Below are 18,864 nucleotides of genomic sequence, written 5' to 3' on the forward strand. Positions count from 1 at the left end.
GGGATGCTACCGTGGTTGATCGCCACATCATGAGAAATTGTGACAAGAACATGAGACCAGGGTAGAGTCTGCACTTACTTTGTTTATTCCATTGTCCATCCTATTGAATTCAGATTAATTTGAACTTGGGTCTTCCTCTCCCCCCCCCCCTCTCCATTGAAACAGGAAAGTGTTCTGCACGTGCTTATAGTAGTTCAGAAGGGGGGGGGGAGCCAAGCTTCTTTCTTTCTGGATCGAAGAAGGCAGAGGAGGGGAAAAAATACAAGACCAACAGAAGTTGAGAGAAATTATGGGCTTCTCCTTTAAGGCAAGCTTGTCACATGACCAGCTTTGGCCAATCAAGGGTTCTCTACCATGCAGCAAAGCCCAGATTCAAAACAGCCTGCTTTCTCAATCCGGATTTTATAAATATTGAGCATTAAAAGCGCTCTAAGATATCGCTCAATAAAGGTAGAGTCACGCCGGATCAATCCTTCTTGCTGCAGAAGGAAAATTTAAATCGCCCCAAATCAAAATGGAAACCAATGTAGATGGCAGGGACTGAATCAACCTGGGATTGGAATAAAAGCTCCGGGCAGTTTACACCCAGTACTACATGGGGGCAGGGGAGAATTACATCATCCTGTGATGGCAGTGCTCACAGGTATCAATGTGTGTGTGTAAGACTGCCCTCAGTGACTGTCAGCAGAATATGGATGCTCAACTGTATAGTGCTTGAAGTGACACAAAAATTGTCTGTAGCATCAATTTGTGATGGCTCTTCCACATGTTCAAGTCACTATGTGGCAGTTACAGAGTATGAACTCCTTGTTAAATTTAAGGTGGTAAAGTGACCATGAAGTAATGTTATTGTGTCAGTTTCAGATGACAAAGGAGAATGCCATCAAAAACAAGAAATCTTACCTGGTGAGGGGCATCATATCAGTGGACATTCTGTTCAGGACCCAAAACCGATGTAACAAAATCACCTCATGAATGAGAGACCTAAATTGCTTCTATAATCCTTCATTCTTTTTTATGGCTTTAAGAGGGCAATACACAGATAACTTACAAATATGGAGAGTCGGTGATGTTTCGTCAAAGTCATACCAACAGTCTTTGAATTTTGTAAAATAGCCCCTCAATCAGGCAAATGTGAAATATCAGCCCTAGATCTATTTTACCGTTATCTGAACATGTACTAATGATACACTAGGAAACAGGATATAAAAAATTAAGGTGTATCACATTAGTTAATTTTTAAATTGCAGAGAAGTGGATTTAGTAGGTGTTCATATTAAAGGTATCTGAAGTTGAAAAATGCAAAATCTTTTTACTACAAACTCAGGTGAAAAAGAAGAATCATTGATTAAAGGCCTTTTGTTTGTTTCAGCAAAGCACATATTTCACCTGCCTATTTTTTTATTTGTTTATTAATTGGATTTATAGGCTGCCCCTCTCTTAGAAAGCCTCGGGGTGGCTAAGAAGGCATAGAGGGTGAAGCTACCAACATATATTACTTTTGAGGGATAGACAAAGACTGGTTTTGCAGTTATATGCTTTCCCCCCCAAAAATACCATTGGTGTCCCCCCCAAATATTGTTGCTACAGTTTAGTAAATCACACAAGTGATATGTTTGAAGGCAACCTCTATTTACAAGTTTCTTTGGGACGGCATGTAGTGCAGATTATACATTTCTGCAAATATGCTTCCACCCTTTTCTGAAATAAGTTAATTTATCCCCTCACCATTTATTGGGTCTTTGTTCCAGACAGCACAAGGCTGGGGCAATGATGCTACAATGCTAGGAGGGAGAGGAATACTTACACTTGAACCTATGAAACCTATGAAACACAGGCAATAGGTGAGTGTGTGCTTTAAAAGATTGTAGATTTTCTGGGAAGAAGTTAAAAGTGCATGGAACAATTATATAAGAAAAACAAATGCTTACTCATCCACCACCTGACAAGACTTCACATCAACAACATTTTCTGCCATTTCATCTCTCTTCTTTCCCTGTCTTTCCATTTCTCTGACATTTTTAGACCTCTCCTAATTTCATTGTTTTTTCTGCTTTCCTCTTTTTAATCAGTGGGAATCCTGATATTTGGGGGGGATCACTTAGGGGCTTTCCGCACCAGGATCCATGTAGCAAATTGTTTGCTGAACGAAAAATCACCATTTAAAATAGTGGAATTCGTTGTTATGCATACCTGACTTTGTAGTGGAATCCAGTTGCGCTTCTATAGTTTCCCACAGGCTTCAGGTCTCGGCAAAAATCGCTAGAAAGGAAGCGCTATTGCCGAGCTCGTCCCGCCCCTGGCCGTCAAGCAGCCAATGGGCGGCCGTTAGCATGCTGCCAAACAGCCCCTTTCCCTTTAAGAAAGGTTAAAAAAAAAAAAAAACACCCGTTGCAACGAATATGTGTTGATTCTTTGCAACGGAGAGACCCATCCAGCTGGCAGGTGTGTTTGAGCTGCCGTTTCATCATTGCCACGCTCCCCCCGAGTATATAAAAAAAATCCCCCCCCCTACAGGCGCGATTTTCGGCCGAAAACAGTGTGAAAAATAAAGGGAAAATACATCAGCAAACGGGCTTCTCTGTTGTTTGTGCTTAGTGACTAAACAGCTCTGGGGAGGGACTGAAGCCGGGGAAGCCTCTAAACAGAGGCTCGCCGGTGCATTGATCTCTGCTCGCTCGGAGAAAAAAAAATGGCGATCGCTTCGCCGGAGAGAGCCAGGGGGAGGGACTTTGTAGAAACCACAACAATGGTAACACAGAGAACTTTCCCGCTAGTGTTGCAGATTGGTTGCAGGAGTGTAGCGCTTTCCGGAGGGTGAATCCACTTTTGAGGATTTCCCTGAAAGCGCTACAAGGAAGCGCTTTTTGCGAATCGGTTTCAGGTGTGTGGCAGATTGTCAACAACATTGTGCATAATGGCAAAACTGTAGTGATTTCAATTGGCAACCATTGTGCAATTTTGAAGGAGTGCGGAAAGCCCCTTAGATTGCACTTATTTGCTCCACTCCAGTAGAAAAGTTATGCAGAAGCAGAGCATGTTTAATAAACTGTGTGCCTAGTATCTTATTCAAAAATTTTCATGGGGGCGCACAGCACATGTCAGCTCTCAGCGAGATTATCAGTGATTTCATATGTACAGAAAGAAAAGGGCTACATTCAGTCCACCCCCTTTCTCCACTAATCACCTGGTTGATGAACTCTTCTACGGGTTACTTGATTCGTATCACCTACTGAACTGGAGCTGTGTTGTGTATGTACAACTTTTTGTGCATACACAACTTTTTAGTTTTAGAAACCAAGTAGGCAATACCACATTGCTGTAGTTAGTTGTCATTGGTCAGGACCATTGTGTAGTATTTTTATCATACAAATGGTACTCCCAAAATACAGTTTATGGGGAATTATTTAAATTCAAAATCCCCCCCAGCCAAGTTTGTATTTAATTACACTATTGAGCTTATGGAATTCTCTTTAATGAAGCTGACAAACTAAACCAAAGAAATTAGATCCGAGGAAAATCTCATTGGTTTCTGCTATTACAGGAAACTGTGGGATTTCTTTTTAAGTATTCATGCGTTATTATGTATTAATTCCCATTTAAGTTGCAGGCTTAAATGCTTGAACCCAGTAAAATAAAGTTATAAAGAAGGGAGAGTTACTTAAGTTCTAATTTTGTGCATGCTAGTTCTAAAGCTGTTGAGATTTTGATTTATAAAATGTTTCTAAGATGTAAATGTTTTTGTGCTGTGGCAACATTCCAGATGGCATGATTTTTTCCTAAACAAGAATGAAACAGTATCTTCATACTTAAAAAAAACACACATACACTAGTAAAACTTTTTAGAAGCCTGATTTACACTTGCAGCAAAATGAGGCGGTAGAACCTTGAGGTGGGAGAGTGGATGACACCTTTTCAGAAAGCAAGCAAAGAAGTAATCAATCCTGAAAACTATTTTGCATGTAAGAACTCTTGTTAAATTAAACCTAGTACTTGCAAGGTGATCAGGTTAACCATTGCTGTGCAAGTTTTCTACTTGAAGGGAGATTTTATAGGAAGGGTTTTTTTTAAGTCTTCTGCTGCAGCAGTCTACAGCAATTCATCTTGAAATTCTGCCACCTCACAATCAACTGGCATGCAGAGATAGGATTGCCAGCTCTGGGGGTGGAGCCAAGGGTGGCAAGGATATGGGGCAGGATGGGATCTTAGTGGAGTATAAAGCCATGGAGTCCACCCTCCAAAGCAGCCATTTTTTACAGGAGAACTAATCATTTTAGTCTGGAGATGAGCTATAATTGCAGGGGAACCCCAGGTCCCACTTGGGGACTGGCATCCCTTTTGGTGAACAGGTCTCAGTCCCTTATGAACAAGGAAGTACCATTTGCAGATATTGCCTTTCCTTTGAGGCCAATGAAGCATTGCTCTAGTGAAGTACTATCAGATCTGTCCTAAAAGTGTTAAGGTTGCTTCAAACTCAACAAAGATAACCCACATTCAGCAGATGCATCTCTAAACATGTACACATGTACACATTGAAAGTACTGATAGCTGACATTGATTGCAATTAAATAGGATGATATCCACTGCACAGATAAGCTGAAAATATGTTTGCAGAGTGCCATGTGGGCACCCTGACATTGCAACTAATTACCATCTAAAGTCTTTGGGTGAATTGGCTCTTTTTCTTTGCTTCTTCTGGCCTGCCTGCCTCTGATTTCTGTATTCTAAGCCTGTCCTCAGAAACCAAATATATGTGTTTGAAAACTTGGGAAGGAACTTTCTGGACTATGAAATGGGTGTGACTGATCTAGTGGAGACACAGTGAAGTGGAAAGTTCTCTACCCACTATGGAGCTCCTATTTGTTACAACTGAGGAGGTGTCAGAGAACTTTGAAGGGGGTTAGGGGGTTTTGTTGTCCTAGTTAAACTTTGACCCACTGGTCTGGTCTTACTTTTTCTATTCTCAGTTCTTTTTGTTTTCATGATATTATACATCACTGAGATGAAAAAGACAAGCATCCCTGTTAAGGGTGAATAAAATGCCAAAAGGTGTCATTTTTTCTTATAATGATAAATGGGCTATTTTTTTTATCCTATAAATACTGTTTTTGTAAACAACAATGAATCCATTAAGTCATGCATGTAGCTGTGTTCCTGTGCTATAAACTCTAATATCACACTTTGTTTAAATGAAAAACCATGTACATGTTTGAAAAAGACAGTCTGTAAATATATTTGATTAATAAATATTTCTATTATTGTGGTTCATGGCTGCTTTTTTAGAAATTGCTATTTATAATTCAGAAACAGATAATCTGAGCATGCATGGATAAACAACTAAAATCCTTGGCACACTAGTGAATTTATATTATTGTATCAATGGTGCCTTGACGTGGATAGCCCAGGCTAGTCCAATCTTGTTAGAAGCTGGAAGCTGGAACCTAGTAACTAGGTTGAGGGTGTGTTGTGTAGCTTATAAGTCTCATTGCCCTCTTTTAAACTTTGGTTGGTAGTCACCTTAGGCTTTGTGGAAAGGCAAACTATATATTTTATACAAAGAAATAAAAATCAAGAGGTCTCTGTAGAAAAGCACTGCCTTACATGCCTTTCTAAACACAGATTTCTAAACACAGGCCCCTTTGCATGGGGCCATTTTATGAGGCTTAGGCAGCAGCAGAGACAGTACAACAGTGAGCTGCAGAAAGTACAATGAGCAACAATTCCTGGATCTGCATGGCCAAATCCAGGAGTATGGATTGGCCAATTCTGTATAATATGCATACTAGATGTACATGAAAGAGACCACTCTTAGTAAGAGTATTGCTCTGATAGCAAGGTCCACAAGATTTCCATGTTCTCTGTCAACAACATACCAGCCAAGATTGAGTAATTGCCTTTTTTTTCAATCAGCATCACCTTTATCTTCACTGGATTCAATTTTATTTAGTTCCCCTTCATTTATGCGGCTGCTGTAGCATAAGAGCATAAGAGAAGCCATGCTGTAGCTGGCCAGTGGCCCATCCAATTTAACGTTCTGTGCCACACAGTGACCAAAACCCAGGTGCTGTTCATAGGTCCACCAGCAGGGCCACACTCTAAGTGAGACAGTTCTTGAGGCTTTTAAAAAGAAATATAGAAAATATAAAATTTTATCAGCATACTGATGACACCCAGTCTTGAAGCTATGGGTGATATTATTAAACAGTCCAATATAAATTTTGAAGGACAGAGAAAACAGAGATGACAGGGACTCTCCAGTTCCACACAGATGAGTCAGCCTCCCAGATAGAAACTCTTTTGTGGCTTGTCTTTTCTGTTCAGGTAGACTCAAAGAGCTGTCTCTTGTCTCTTTACTGAACATCTGATCATGAGCTTTCTATCTTAAAGTTATTAGAGGTCCCTGATGAACCCTAATTTACATTTGTCTCCATCTAGTGGCCAAAGGCAGAGTATCACATGAGCCATGTTTGATATCTGATCTTATTCTTAAAAAAAAAAAAATCCGAAACCAAACCTGAAAGCTCTAACTATGTTCCACTGCATGGGACCTTCCCTGTCTTTTTAAAAGCAATTTCACAGCAGCCAAATATGTCAAGAAACAATGATTAGTGCATTAACTCACCCCTTATCCCACTTGGAAAAACACCACTTGAATATGAAAAAAGGTGTTTTTTTTTTTTGTTTCTCATGTTATGTGACCTTTCCTATAAGCACAAGAACCACCATGGTAGAATAATTGTGCTAAACTACAGTACTTGAGAAAATATCCAGGTAATTGGCCAGCAGAATTCCTGCTGGTTTACAAGTAGCCTGGATAGTCAATCATCGAAAGGCAGCCTTCTGGATGCCAGGAAAGTTCTTTAAAGCAAGAAATTGTATGGAGTCTGGCTGCATGAGATTATATCCCCCCCCCCCCACCTGCACAATCTGTCATGAACTAATGAGACACAAATGTTTCAAATAGGAGGTAAGAAAGTGACTCCTTCGGGGTTGGCAGTCCCAGGAGAACTGTACAAAGCATCTGAAGTCGATTTTTGAATTTACCTCCTCACCGTTTTTAACACAGAGAAGCGAGAGGTGCTCTTAACAGCAATCACAGTGGATGCCCGGGCAGTTACAAGGAACCTTTGGATTAAAACTTGCTTAATGATGGAATCATCGAACACTGTTTGCAGACTCAATAGAGCTACACAAAAGTAAGCACTTTCAGTACTCTATCACATGTATTCCTGCTGCTGCTTAACAGGTGACAACATACATCAAAATGGTCATCATCTATATTGGAACGATAAAGATATGCCAAGGTTCTTGAATAAACATTCATGGTCATCTACTCCACCCAGGAATGGCAGATCACTCCAGAGTCCTCTGCCATGGCTCAGGTACTCCTGGGATGATTGTCATTTCCTGCTGGCAAAAATATCTGGAGGCAAGGAAGTGTACTTGGCAGAAAAGCCACACTGCACTGCCTACACTATGTCAAGAGAGTATCCAGTCCAGGAAAGGGCTGATGCTGGTATGGCTAGTCTTGGAGACTTAATATACCATAGCAGTCCAGGAAAGAGACAAGCAGTAGTTGCTATGACACTCTCTGAAGATAGAATTTTAAGGAATTCTGCTGTTTTGGGTGAAAGCAACAGAGTTGGGTAGCCAGCTCTGGGATATTCCTGGAGATTTGAGGATGAAGCTCAGAGAGGGACCTCAGTAGGGTATCATGTCATTCTGTGCACACTCCAAAGCAGCCAGGATAACTAATCTCTGTAATCTGAAACTCAGTTGTAAATCCAGAACTCCAGGCCCCACTTGGAAGATGGCAACTGTAGCATTCCTGTCTGAGGTTTAAACATGGCAAGGGGATTAAGGTGCCTTAAAGAATTGCTTGGTATGTTCTACATGCATTGCGGTATTGGAAATGGTGGAAGGAGAAAGCCATTGGAGGAGCACAGTTGGAATACTGTGGAATACTGATACTAATCCTGATATTACAATAGAGGCTGCCAAATTTCTAGTAGTTGCTGCTCAGATTAATACTAATTGTTGTTTTACGCTTCTTAATATCATTGGTCGACTAGGTAACTTCTTTGTTATCCTTTGATCTGATGTAGTGTTTTATTAATTAATTTGTTACCCCTTTTGGATTTAATATTGTTTCTATTTTTGAATCTATGTCATTAAAAGTGTTTGATTGATGGATTAAAAGGGGGGTCATATAGATTCAAGGAGGAATATCAGTGTCTGCCAGCCATGATGACTTACCAGGGAACTCCACATTTAGAATTTCTGGGCCAGGATATAACATCAGGGGAAGGCCCCAGCCTCCCCCTGTTGCTAGCCCTCCCAAAAACTGACTGGCCACTGTATGAGACAGGATACCGAGATAGATGGACCAATGGACTGATTCAGATGGGCTCTTCTTAACACATATCCCTGAGGGGAGATTGGTCTTGATATCCATGAGGTCTTTCCCAAAGCATGCTGTTCTTCCTAATCTATATTAAATATGTAGCCACTTTCAGTAACAACAGGCCTGTGTTGAACAAAACTGTATAAACTTGAGATAAATGGCGGTACTATTCTCAACTATAAACTAAAGAACTGTTCTTATTTTAATCAATTTTTCATCTATATGTTTTATTAGACATGAACTTGCAAAGCACATCAATTAGAATATTGAAGAAATATTTACATATGAGTTCCATCGGCGAGTTCTAGATATGAATCTTTGCTTTGCCATCTGTAAACCGCTCCGCGGGAGCGGTAATAATAAAGTGCTAAGTGCAATGTGGGAGGAGAAAGGGGCAGGGCATTGCTGACATGACTACTTGCAGGGTTGCTTGTGTAGTCAAGGTTGGCCCTGGTATCTGCAAGATGGTAGCATTTTTAGTGATTCTTCATGCCACCCCTACTCTCTAGTCCCTGTGCTTACTATGGCCATCCATTGTACGGTTATTCCCCCCCTTTAACTATCACACACCTCTCCCAGAATTCACTATGCCACACTTCTTCTCTATTTAGATACATCAAATGATCTAACTTTGAAAAAAGAGCTCTCTTTTGTTTGTATTGGCATACTAAATCACTTGAATACATTTTCTTTTCCATAATCTGGGCTTCAATGGCCATGACTCATGCTATAATAGTCAACTAAAACCTGATCTAAAACTTTTTTTCCCTGGGAGCACAGTATGATTTGGCCACCTTGGGTTAACAAAGTGGTGAAGCTGTCATGTTGAATCTATTTAGCAGCAGTCTTCTCCTGAATGAGTGGAAATTACTTGCAAGGGTTTTGTGGCTTTAAGAAATGATGGAACTACTAGAAACACAGGAAATTCAACAGTAATATTCCACTTAGAAAATATGAAGAAGAGGATGAGAAGATTACGGTCACTCAGCAATCTTTTCTAAAGTTTAACTATGCCTTCTGAGGTATATTTTCATCAGACATCATATATAAAGATGACATGACTACTGAGCCACAGACTACTGAAGCTAATGTGAAAATTTAGTTCTGTTAAGATTAATATTGACCAAAGAACAGCTGTACGGTCTCTAGTGTACTTAGAGCACATTTTATCAATCTACCATACTTATTGTGAATCACTGGTTCACAATAGGATAGGATACTCTAGAACAAGTATTATGATCACTACATCATGTGATTGGTATGCATTGTCCCACAAGTTAACATACTGGATGAAGAGACAAACAGCATGCTCTTTTCTGATGACGGGTAGGTCTCGAGGTAAGACAGATATATTTTTTTCATATTCTTTTCCATATTCTTTCACAGAGCAGCCAAAGATGGCTTCTAGGGTCTGTAGGGATTCCTCCCTGGATCAGCTTTTATACTCCCACTTCAGCTATTTATTTATTTTATTTATGTATTAAACTTTTATACCACCGCTCCCTTAGGCTCATGGCAGTTTACAAGATAAAAATTGCAATAAAACCCATACTTAAAACCATTAAAACCAATCCACACTATCAACGTTATCAACATTAGGCTACAGGCGAGCACTAACTAACCCCACTCACCCCCCCACCCTAACCGCCCCATGTTAGCCAAGGGACATTAGGTTGCTAATACTGTCTCAACATCCAGAAGTTCCTGACAGAGCAGTTTCTCAGTGGAACAGGCTTCCTCGGGAAGTGGTGGGTTCTCCATCTTAGGAAATTTTTAAACAGAGGCTGGATAGATATCTGACGGAGAAGCTGATTCTGTGAAGGCTTAAGAGGGTGGCAGATTACAGTGGATGAGCGATATAGTTGTGAGTGTCCTGCATAGTGCAGGGGGATGGACTAGATGACCCATGATGTCCCTACCAACTCTATGATTCTATGATTCTATGATTCTATGAATGGACATCTGGACACATGTGGTGAGGTATAGCCTACAGATACTGTAGGTATAGCCTACAGATTTGGCTACAGGTGTGGGAGCATTGGCAGGAGCCGGGCAGGGGAATGCCTGGTTCTTGTGTCAGTATCAGCAGTATCAGCATGGGCTGGGATCCATTTTGGGAAAATTGGCTTACCTGCCTATTTTTTCAGTGTGTGGGGATCCCCTTAAGAGATCTTGGAGAGAGGGTTTTCAAGAGGCATGCCCAGTTTAGGGGCTACCAATGGCTACCCTCATGCTCATGTGGCAAGGAAGTCCACTTAGTGTGATTGTCCTTGTAGAATCCAACATCCTACCTTCCCATGGTTTTCCCCACACCAGCAGACAGGCTGGGGTGGGCTCAGGTACATTGATTAACAGCTGGCAGTTGATACCAAAATCTGGGTGTCCCATGTTGTGCCAAGGTTTCTTATAGCTTTGACCAATAAAGTTGTGGCCATTCTGTTGCAAAAGGCTGTGATTGAATTTATTGGGGGGGGGGTTATATAGGAGGGATATATTGTCTGCACTACTGTCTCTCCTTACCTAGGTGCAGGGATGGCAAACATGGTCCCTGCATGGTCTATGACTATGACAGTTCAGTTGCATTGCTGCTTTGGTAGAAAGTCAGTCTCAGAAGACCTAGGCAGAGTTTGCATGTACTTTGTTTATTCCATTGTCAATCCTGTTGAATTCAGATCGCTTAGAACTCGGGTCTTCCTCTTTCCCCCCCCTCCCCATTGAAACAGGAAAGTCTTCTGCACATGGTTAGGGTAGTTCAGAAGGGGGGGAGGGGAGCCAAGCCTCTTTCTTTCTTTTCTTGAAGGGGGGGGGAGAGGAGTCAAGCAGGGAGCCTCTTTATTTTCTTGGAGGGGGAGGGGGAGAGGATCAAAAAAGGCAGAGAAGGGAGAAAAAATCCAGAACCGACAGAAGTTGAGAGAAATTAGGGGCTTCTCCATTAAGGCAAGCTTGACTGGTGTGACCTATCAAAGGTTCTCTACCACAGAGCTTGCTTTCCCAATCCAGATTTGAAAAATATTGAGCATTAAAAGCACTCTAAGTTATCGCACAATAAAGATAGGGTCAATCCTTCTTGCTGCAGAAGGAAAATTTAAATTGCCCAAAATCCAAACGGAAATTGCATTCTGTGTAGAGGGCAGGGACTGAATCAACCTGGGATTGGAATAAAAGCTCCGTGCAGTTTACACCCTACATTGCCTGCTCTTCACATTCACCCTTCCCCTGCTTCTTGCCTTGCTTCTTATTGTTAATTTTATATTGTAAGCTCCAAGATCTGAACATTTATTTGCTTATGAAACTATGGCTTTATGTTCACTGATGGCATATATAGTTGTACACAAGTCCAAAAAATATAGTTTCACCCACTCTGTGTCTAATGTGTTATAGGAACTACATCAGAAGGGATGTGTGTGTATTTCTGTCTGAACACAACTCTTACAAGTCTAAAGTTGGAAAGTGCATATATATTTGGAAGAAGAGGTGAGCTGGATCTCCGGAGCCTTAACACAGCTGCAAATATGAACAGCATAGTGGTCACCACCTGGGAGAAGAGAAAGGATTCCCTTCCTACCTAGCAGATTATCAGAGCAGTCATCATGAAGACTGTTCCCAGCAACAGCATATTCAGATGTGGGTAAAACACTCCAAAACCGCCCAGAGCTGTAAAGGATGTAAAATCCAAATAAATAAATAAAAATAAATAAAATGCAACTGTGTAATACTTTAAAAAAAAAAAGCCCCAATACTGTATTTCTACAATTTTTACAGCAGGAGTGACAGCATACGAAGAGCACAGAGTATTTTGGATATCAAAATACTAAGAATATATTGGAATGCAAAATGTTTCTGGATTTTTCACTTGGACAATTGAAAACAAAAGAGTGCCATCATCATTTCTCAAAATTCTGTGCTTAAGAACAGTTTGTTCAGCATTTATTTTCTTGCACATGGTAGTGCTGAAAGTGACTGTGCAGTACAAGTATTTACTTACACTATTGAACTTCCACTTATTGTTTTAAGCAGAGGCAAATAAAAAAAAGACAAAATTCAATTTTTTAAAAAATAATAAAAGTAGAAATGAGAACTTTTATTTTTTTAAAAAATTAATTCATTCTGGCAGTACTCAGAATGATAAAAATCTCTTTCACATTGCTTTTTTCTGTGGAAAATAGAAACCCATTGCATCAAAATTTTCCTTTGGTGACTGATCCTTTGGCCATATCAGAACACAGCAAAAATGAAATCTAATATGTTTATGTGCTGTTCCAAGACAAAACGTTTTTAAAAGAACATGCTTTGTATATGCAGTGGCATCCTTACTGAAGACTGTGCAACTCTGAAATAAGGTAGCATAACGTCTGTAAAATATAATGAATCAAGACTGCCTGACGAGGCTGCAATACTACACCTAGTTACTCATGTATAAGTGCTACTATTCAGCCTTGTCAGGAGGAGGGCACAGTAAGAGTGTGGGAATATGGAATAAATCAGGCACAACATATTGAAATAATTTATAAGCACATCATTCGCTAATCCCCGGCATTCTTCTCTGAAGTCCAGTATCATTTGACACAATGTGTTCCAGACAACGCCAGGCTCCCGAACAACTGAAATGGTGAATCTCTCCACTGAACTGTTCACAGAGAGTAGCTAATAGTCATTTAAAATAACCAGTCCAATCATCCAAGTCTTGATTGTTTGATGTACTTTCTGGCTTTATAGTGTTGATTAAGAGGCTCAGCAAAGCAGCGAAGTTGCAAAATAGCACTGGGTTCTTTGACCTCAGGAACTTGAAGTCAGCAGGTCACTTATAGTGACTATGATTTATTGATCAATAAACACAGACTCTTTTTCTTGTCGCGCCAGCCTTATTTCTGCAGGCATAGTGCTCTCCTTCAAAGGATGTGTGTGCACTGAACTTTGAGAGAACGTTTCAGCTACGCAAGTAAAACAATCAGTATCCACAATGCCTCGTATTTTCACCCTGTTATACTTTGATTAACTACAACAGATAACCACAAATGACAAATGCTTATAAAATAGACTACTTTTTTGTGATTTACCCATCTTGAGCATATCAAAGAGTTATAAACCTCACCTAATGCAGCCTGGATATGAAGTCTCTGGTCACTTATTTTGCAGTATACAGCCCACGCTGCCTGTTTCTGTAATTGAAACTCCAAAATCTACAAACAAATAGTTTCATCATAATTAACAAAATATCATAATGTGTACAAAGTAATACAAGCCAAATTAGATCTGTTGTTTGAGGGACATTCACAGAGCAGTTGAGGGCTGCTTTAGTGCATACAGATGGCCAATAAGGAGAGTTGACATCTTCAGATGGGTACTGAAAAGGGTCAAGTTCTTTATATTGACAAAAAGTGATCTGTAGTGCTCACAGGCCAAATCTAGTCACAGTGTCGGCCATTGGTGGGATGCAGAAGAGTCAGCCCTCCCCTTGTTTGTGCATCTCTGAATTTCCAGTTGAGGCTATTCTGGCTCTGAGCCCTGAGGCATCATATGCATCCAGTCCAGGCCAGTCCTTGCCAAGCCATCCTGATGCTCAAAGGAAGTGTGTCACTTCCTGCCCATTGAAGGGCAATGCCCATCAAGGATAATGGTCTGTTCACCCTCCAAATGATAGTCTACCTAAATTGTACTGTATGCCATTCAAAAAACAGATTTGTGTGGGCAATCAGTAATCTACAATCAATGCTAATAAATAATATATTACTATATATATTAAGGGCTGAGAGCCAGTTTGGTGTAGTGGTTAGGAGTGTGGACTTCTAATCTGGCATGCCGGGTTCGATTCTGCATTCCCCCACATGCAGCCAGCTGGGTGACCTTGGGCTCGCCACAGCTCTGATAAAACTGTTCTGATCGGGCAGGAATGTCAGGGCTCTCTCAGCCTCACCCACCCCACAGGGTGTCTGTTGTGGGGAGAGGAATGGGAAGGCGACTGTAATCCGCTTTGAGCCTCCTTCGGGTAGGGAAAAGCAGCATATAAGAACCAACCCTTCTACTCTTCTTATTTTTCATCCAAATCTTGGCAACCCAAGAAGAAAACAATTCAGAAGAGAAAATTTCCATTTAGCAATACTGACCAGGATTCCGGTAATATGCTAGTTTCAATACATCTTCAGCAGCAGCATTGGCAATCAAAAAAAGGATATGAACTCAGAATGGCAACAAGCTCAGTATGGTTGAACCTCAATCTTTATAAAGAGACCAGCCAGAAGTACTCAACATATTTTGACATAGTCCTCTGAAATACTAATACCTAGACATTACAGAAAACCAGTGGCTTTCCTGTTACTACTTTCAGAGTTGAGTGGGTGATTCATGATTGTCTCATTGCAGTTGTTTTTCTGGAATCCTTGAGTGTTTTGAGATCACTCTAAATACTGAATCCTATGTTATATCAAAACTCCAGAAATGTATATTCAAAGATATATGACATGATCTTCCTGCCATGTCTGAGATGATATCCTTGAAGAAACAGTAGAATCTTATAAGACCAAAACGTTCTTTAGAAAGTAGCAATATTTTTGCAATGAGAATGCAGATGGATGTGATTTATATTAGGAACTTTTTCATGTTTTGATTTATTCTTTGTTCTAACCAACATTACTAAAAAATGAACTATAAGATGAGTGTGTTAGTATATTTCACTCTTTTGCCAAAGCAAGCCACATAAAACTAGACCATTTATAGTTAAAACAAAAAGGCATATAGCCCTCCAAGTGTTACTCTTACTACAATGAATAATTGTGTGTTCAAACTGGCAGATACGATTTTCAGATGTCAAACGTCTTTTGATATTGTTTATAATGGTACACAGGCATGATAGCTGAGAGAACTGGCACAGGGCCACATTCCATTCCCTCTATTTAAGTGATATTTGGATTCTCTGCCACCCATGTCACTATAGAAAAGGAAGGGAAATCATACCCACTGCAGGTCTGTGTCCACATAAATGACATAAATTATGTCCTTAATATTCTTCCATGGGCCTCTTGAGTCTCTAAATGCTCAAATGCACCATATGAGTAAATTATTTCTTTCCACCAAGGCTTCTAGTGCCAGAAGTCAGGAGAAATTTAAACAGAACTAAGATCAACATTGCAAGTTTACTTGGCCTCCACATCTAACAGTACTGCCATAAATTCTTTGGTTTCTCATTTGGGATTTTAAAGGCCTTATAGACTTGGCAATCCTTATACAAAAAGATTTCTAGATGACAAACTTTATGGACCTTGAGCAATGAGCTTTGGTGTCACACCAGTGTCACCCAGCAGCTTTCAAAGAAGACTACTGCTGGTCTTCCAGTACTGGAGGACAATATGATAGTCTGGATGACATTTTATATGCATTGTTCATTTTGTTAAACACTGTGCTTTCTAGTAAAACTCACTGGACTTAATGGAATATTCTTCCAAGGGAGTGAAGTTAGCACTGAGGATTACTATATTCTCAAGGGAGCCAATTGTAGCAACTATGGACAAGTAATTCTTTGTGCCATTGTAGTTACACACAGCTATGGCACAAAGAATAGTTTGTGCCAACATGTCTAGGCATTCAGCATATCTGGAGCAAGTAAAAAAAAATGCTGAATCCCATCATTGATCCCTGTGGCATATTGGGTAAATAGTGATCCTTGAGTATGGTAGTGTTTGAATCATCTCCACAGCTATTGTTCCCATTGTGCTTCATCCAGTTTGGTTGTGCTCAGACTCTGTATTGCATCTGCATGGAGTTAGAGGTTGCCATCAGTATAATAGCATCAAATTGTTAGGTTTGCAAAGTGTGCGGCTGGCTCAAGTCAGACTAAATGTTTTTTTAATATGCAGGTGCCATAATCAGCTATGGCAGAGAATGACCATTCTTCAAAGCCATCTCTACAATTCATTGCTCCTTCCTATTACACAATTTGAGATCTTGTTCTGTGACAGCAATCACAAAATCCAGATATTTGTTAGCACCACGAAGAATTATTTTAAAATTGATTCTTGGTGGCTTGTTGAAAATGCACAAATCAGTGAGTTTTGGCACTCACATTGCATACGGAAACCATTTACTGCATGGAAAACCAGCTGCATTTGTATCATTCCACTTATTCCACCAGCATGAATAAAATTTCATCTTTGCTAATGGACCACTGGCACCCATAGATTATTATCATGACATACAGAGAGGGAACTAGGTGGGGAGGAGGGAGATGGGCTTTTGCTGTTGGGATATAGCTTTAGTGGGGAATCAATTTTATTTATTTATTTTATGTGGGGTTTTACTATTATGTAACCTGCCACAAGACAGCGTTGTTGATAGTGGCTGGTAATAAATATAATAATAATAATAATAATAATAATAATAATAATAATAATAATAATAATAATAAAGAAAAGCAAATGCAAATTTAGGGCATCAATTATGTAATATGTAAACCAGACCTTGATCACCCAGCTCCATTTTCACTCAATTTGCAAAACATAATTTTTCCTTTGTAATGTCCCACTACTGGGCCAGCCAACTTCAATTTTGGATGTTTTTAACCCTTTGTGAACATGCTTTATCATTCTTACTCACCCACTATTTTTCTGTTAAAAAGAAATGTCAAAAAGAAAAATGGTGCCTTGGAAATGACCCACTTTTGTTTGGGTAATGACCCACTTCTCATTCCCAATCCATCAGTTTTACCAATATTCACTTCACATTCATTCTGAGCTAAACACAAGTTTCAAGCCAGGGCCTCCTGCCATGTTTGCAATAGGGTGGGAAAGTATAAGGAGTTTATACACAGAAAAATAACAATCTAAGATTTCATAAATCCAGCTTAACAAGGCAACAGTGCATGTAGCTAAGTGTGAAACATTTTTCATTTCAACAATGAAGCTGATTTTAACATGTAAATAAACATAGATGATTGCAAATCATTTAATAGAATTATTTGCCTTTTCCTATTTCTCACATTGTCCTTTTCAGCAAATTGACAATCAAAATAACCAACTTGCAGACACTTTGCTACAAACAGTAAATCACTCAGCTCTGATGCTATGGAATTGTTTGTATGGATCCCATAAGCCTACTTCATCTTTGTCAGGAACATTACTCTCAAATAACCCCACTGGCTATGAAGGTTATTCTAATATATTGCTAACATTCAACAAATGAAGGCAGACAATAAAGTTTAATCCGTTAGAATCAAGTGCCTTATTTATATAGTTAATGCATTTTCTTCTCTTTTTCATGTTTGTTCCCCCACACATATTTTTAGATTTCAGTAGGTTTTTTCCTTGGTTAAAAATAAGATGTGGGTATGTGAATTTGCTCATTCCTTCTCAACTGACAATTTCACACTTAGAGAAATGCATGGATTTCAGAGCATTGGAAGCCACTGGATTTTGTTAAATATGGACACAGAGACAAGGAATTCAACTGAAAGTAAGAGCTGTAGGAAAACATAATTCATTTGCATACCAGAATTTGGAGGTCCAACACAATGTACAGCCCAAATCTCAAACCAGTTAACATAAAACACCATGTTTTGAATGTGTTGAAGCCCAATACAAACATGTGAGTGGCTAATCATGCTGTAAAAAAACAGAGGAAGACAACAGGAAGCCTAGGTGTCTCTGAATTATTGTGGGCTTCTGCAGCACATATTACACTCTCAAGCTGTGCAGGCATGGCATAAATATGTATAGAAGAATTTGCCTGGTACTGTGTTACAGACCCCCAAAATGGAGAGCTAGCAGTTACAGACCCATTAAAATATGGAGAGCTGGTAGAGCTCAAGGTGTGCACCTTGAAAGGTCACTAAGAAAGGGGGACTGGGGAGGACAAAATTCAGGGGGACGAAGTCAGCTGGAGGGCCCCTGAAGCCAGAGTCAGCCTGTAGCCACCAGAAGTATTTGGGGAAAAAATTCCTAGGACAGCTCTGACTGCAGGCAATAGGGATGCAGGGAAGACAGAGCCTTTCTGCAAAGTTTAGTACAAGGCTGAGAGAAACTATTTGGTGATCAGATCCTGCTAAACTCATCAGCCAAGTCACCAGTGAAGCAAGGCAAGACTAGCCAGAACAAGCTACTCATTGCCAGGATACAGACTCCTCACAAGGTCGTTATCTATGTTTTCCCTCTTTACTTAGTTTTACCTAGCTCCTGCACAGCCAGATCTTGCAAAGGGGCAGTCCAGTAAGAGTGTGATAGCAATCCCACCCACCCCACCAAAACATTTATTTGTATTTTCCTACTTTTTCCTAACTCTTTCTATACTTTTCCTCTCCTTTGTTTTGCTCTCTACCTTTCATGATCTGCCCTTTGTCAATCCTCACTTTGAACTTTTCTCCCCAACCTCCTATTTTTCAGGGTTAACTCTTCATCTATCCTACTTGGTAACTTGGAACACATTTAATAGTAGAACAAAGTATGACTCCAGTCACATCTTTAAGGCCAACAGAA

At 40.0% G+C, this 18,864-nt stretch overlaps 1 protein-coding gene across 2 annotated transcripts in view; it reads left to right on the top strand.

The window, feature by feature from the left end:
* Positions 1-11,939, top strand: part of PRDM6 (PR/SET domain 6) — a 147,700-nt gene extending 135,761 nt beyond the window's left edge. The window contains exon 9 of one of the 2 annotated variants that reach the window (XM_077344412.1): positions 11,786-11,939. In XM_077344412.1, the coding sequence (XP_077200527.1) occupies positions 11,786-11,882 (97 nt within the window). In that variant the 3' untranslated portion in view covers positions 11,883-11,939. Of the gene's footprint in view, positions 1-858; positions 5,219-11,785 lie in introns of those variants that run through there. The other variant, XM_077344414.1, reaches the window with a different exon arrangement.
* The last annotated feature ends 6,925 nt before the right edge of the window (positions 11,940-18,864 follow it).

The sequence above is a fragment of the Paroedura picta genome, chromosome 7 (assembly GCF_049243985.1).
Source record: "Paroedura picta isolate Pp20150507F chromosome 7, Ppicta_v3.0, whole genome shotgun sequence".
Lineage (NCBI taxonomy): Eukaryota > Metazoa > Chordata > Lepidosauria > Squamata > Gekkonidae > Paroedura > Paroedura picta.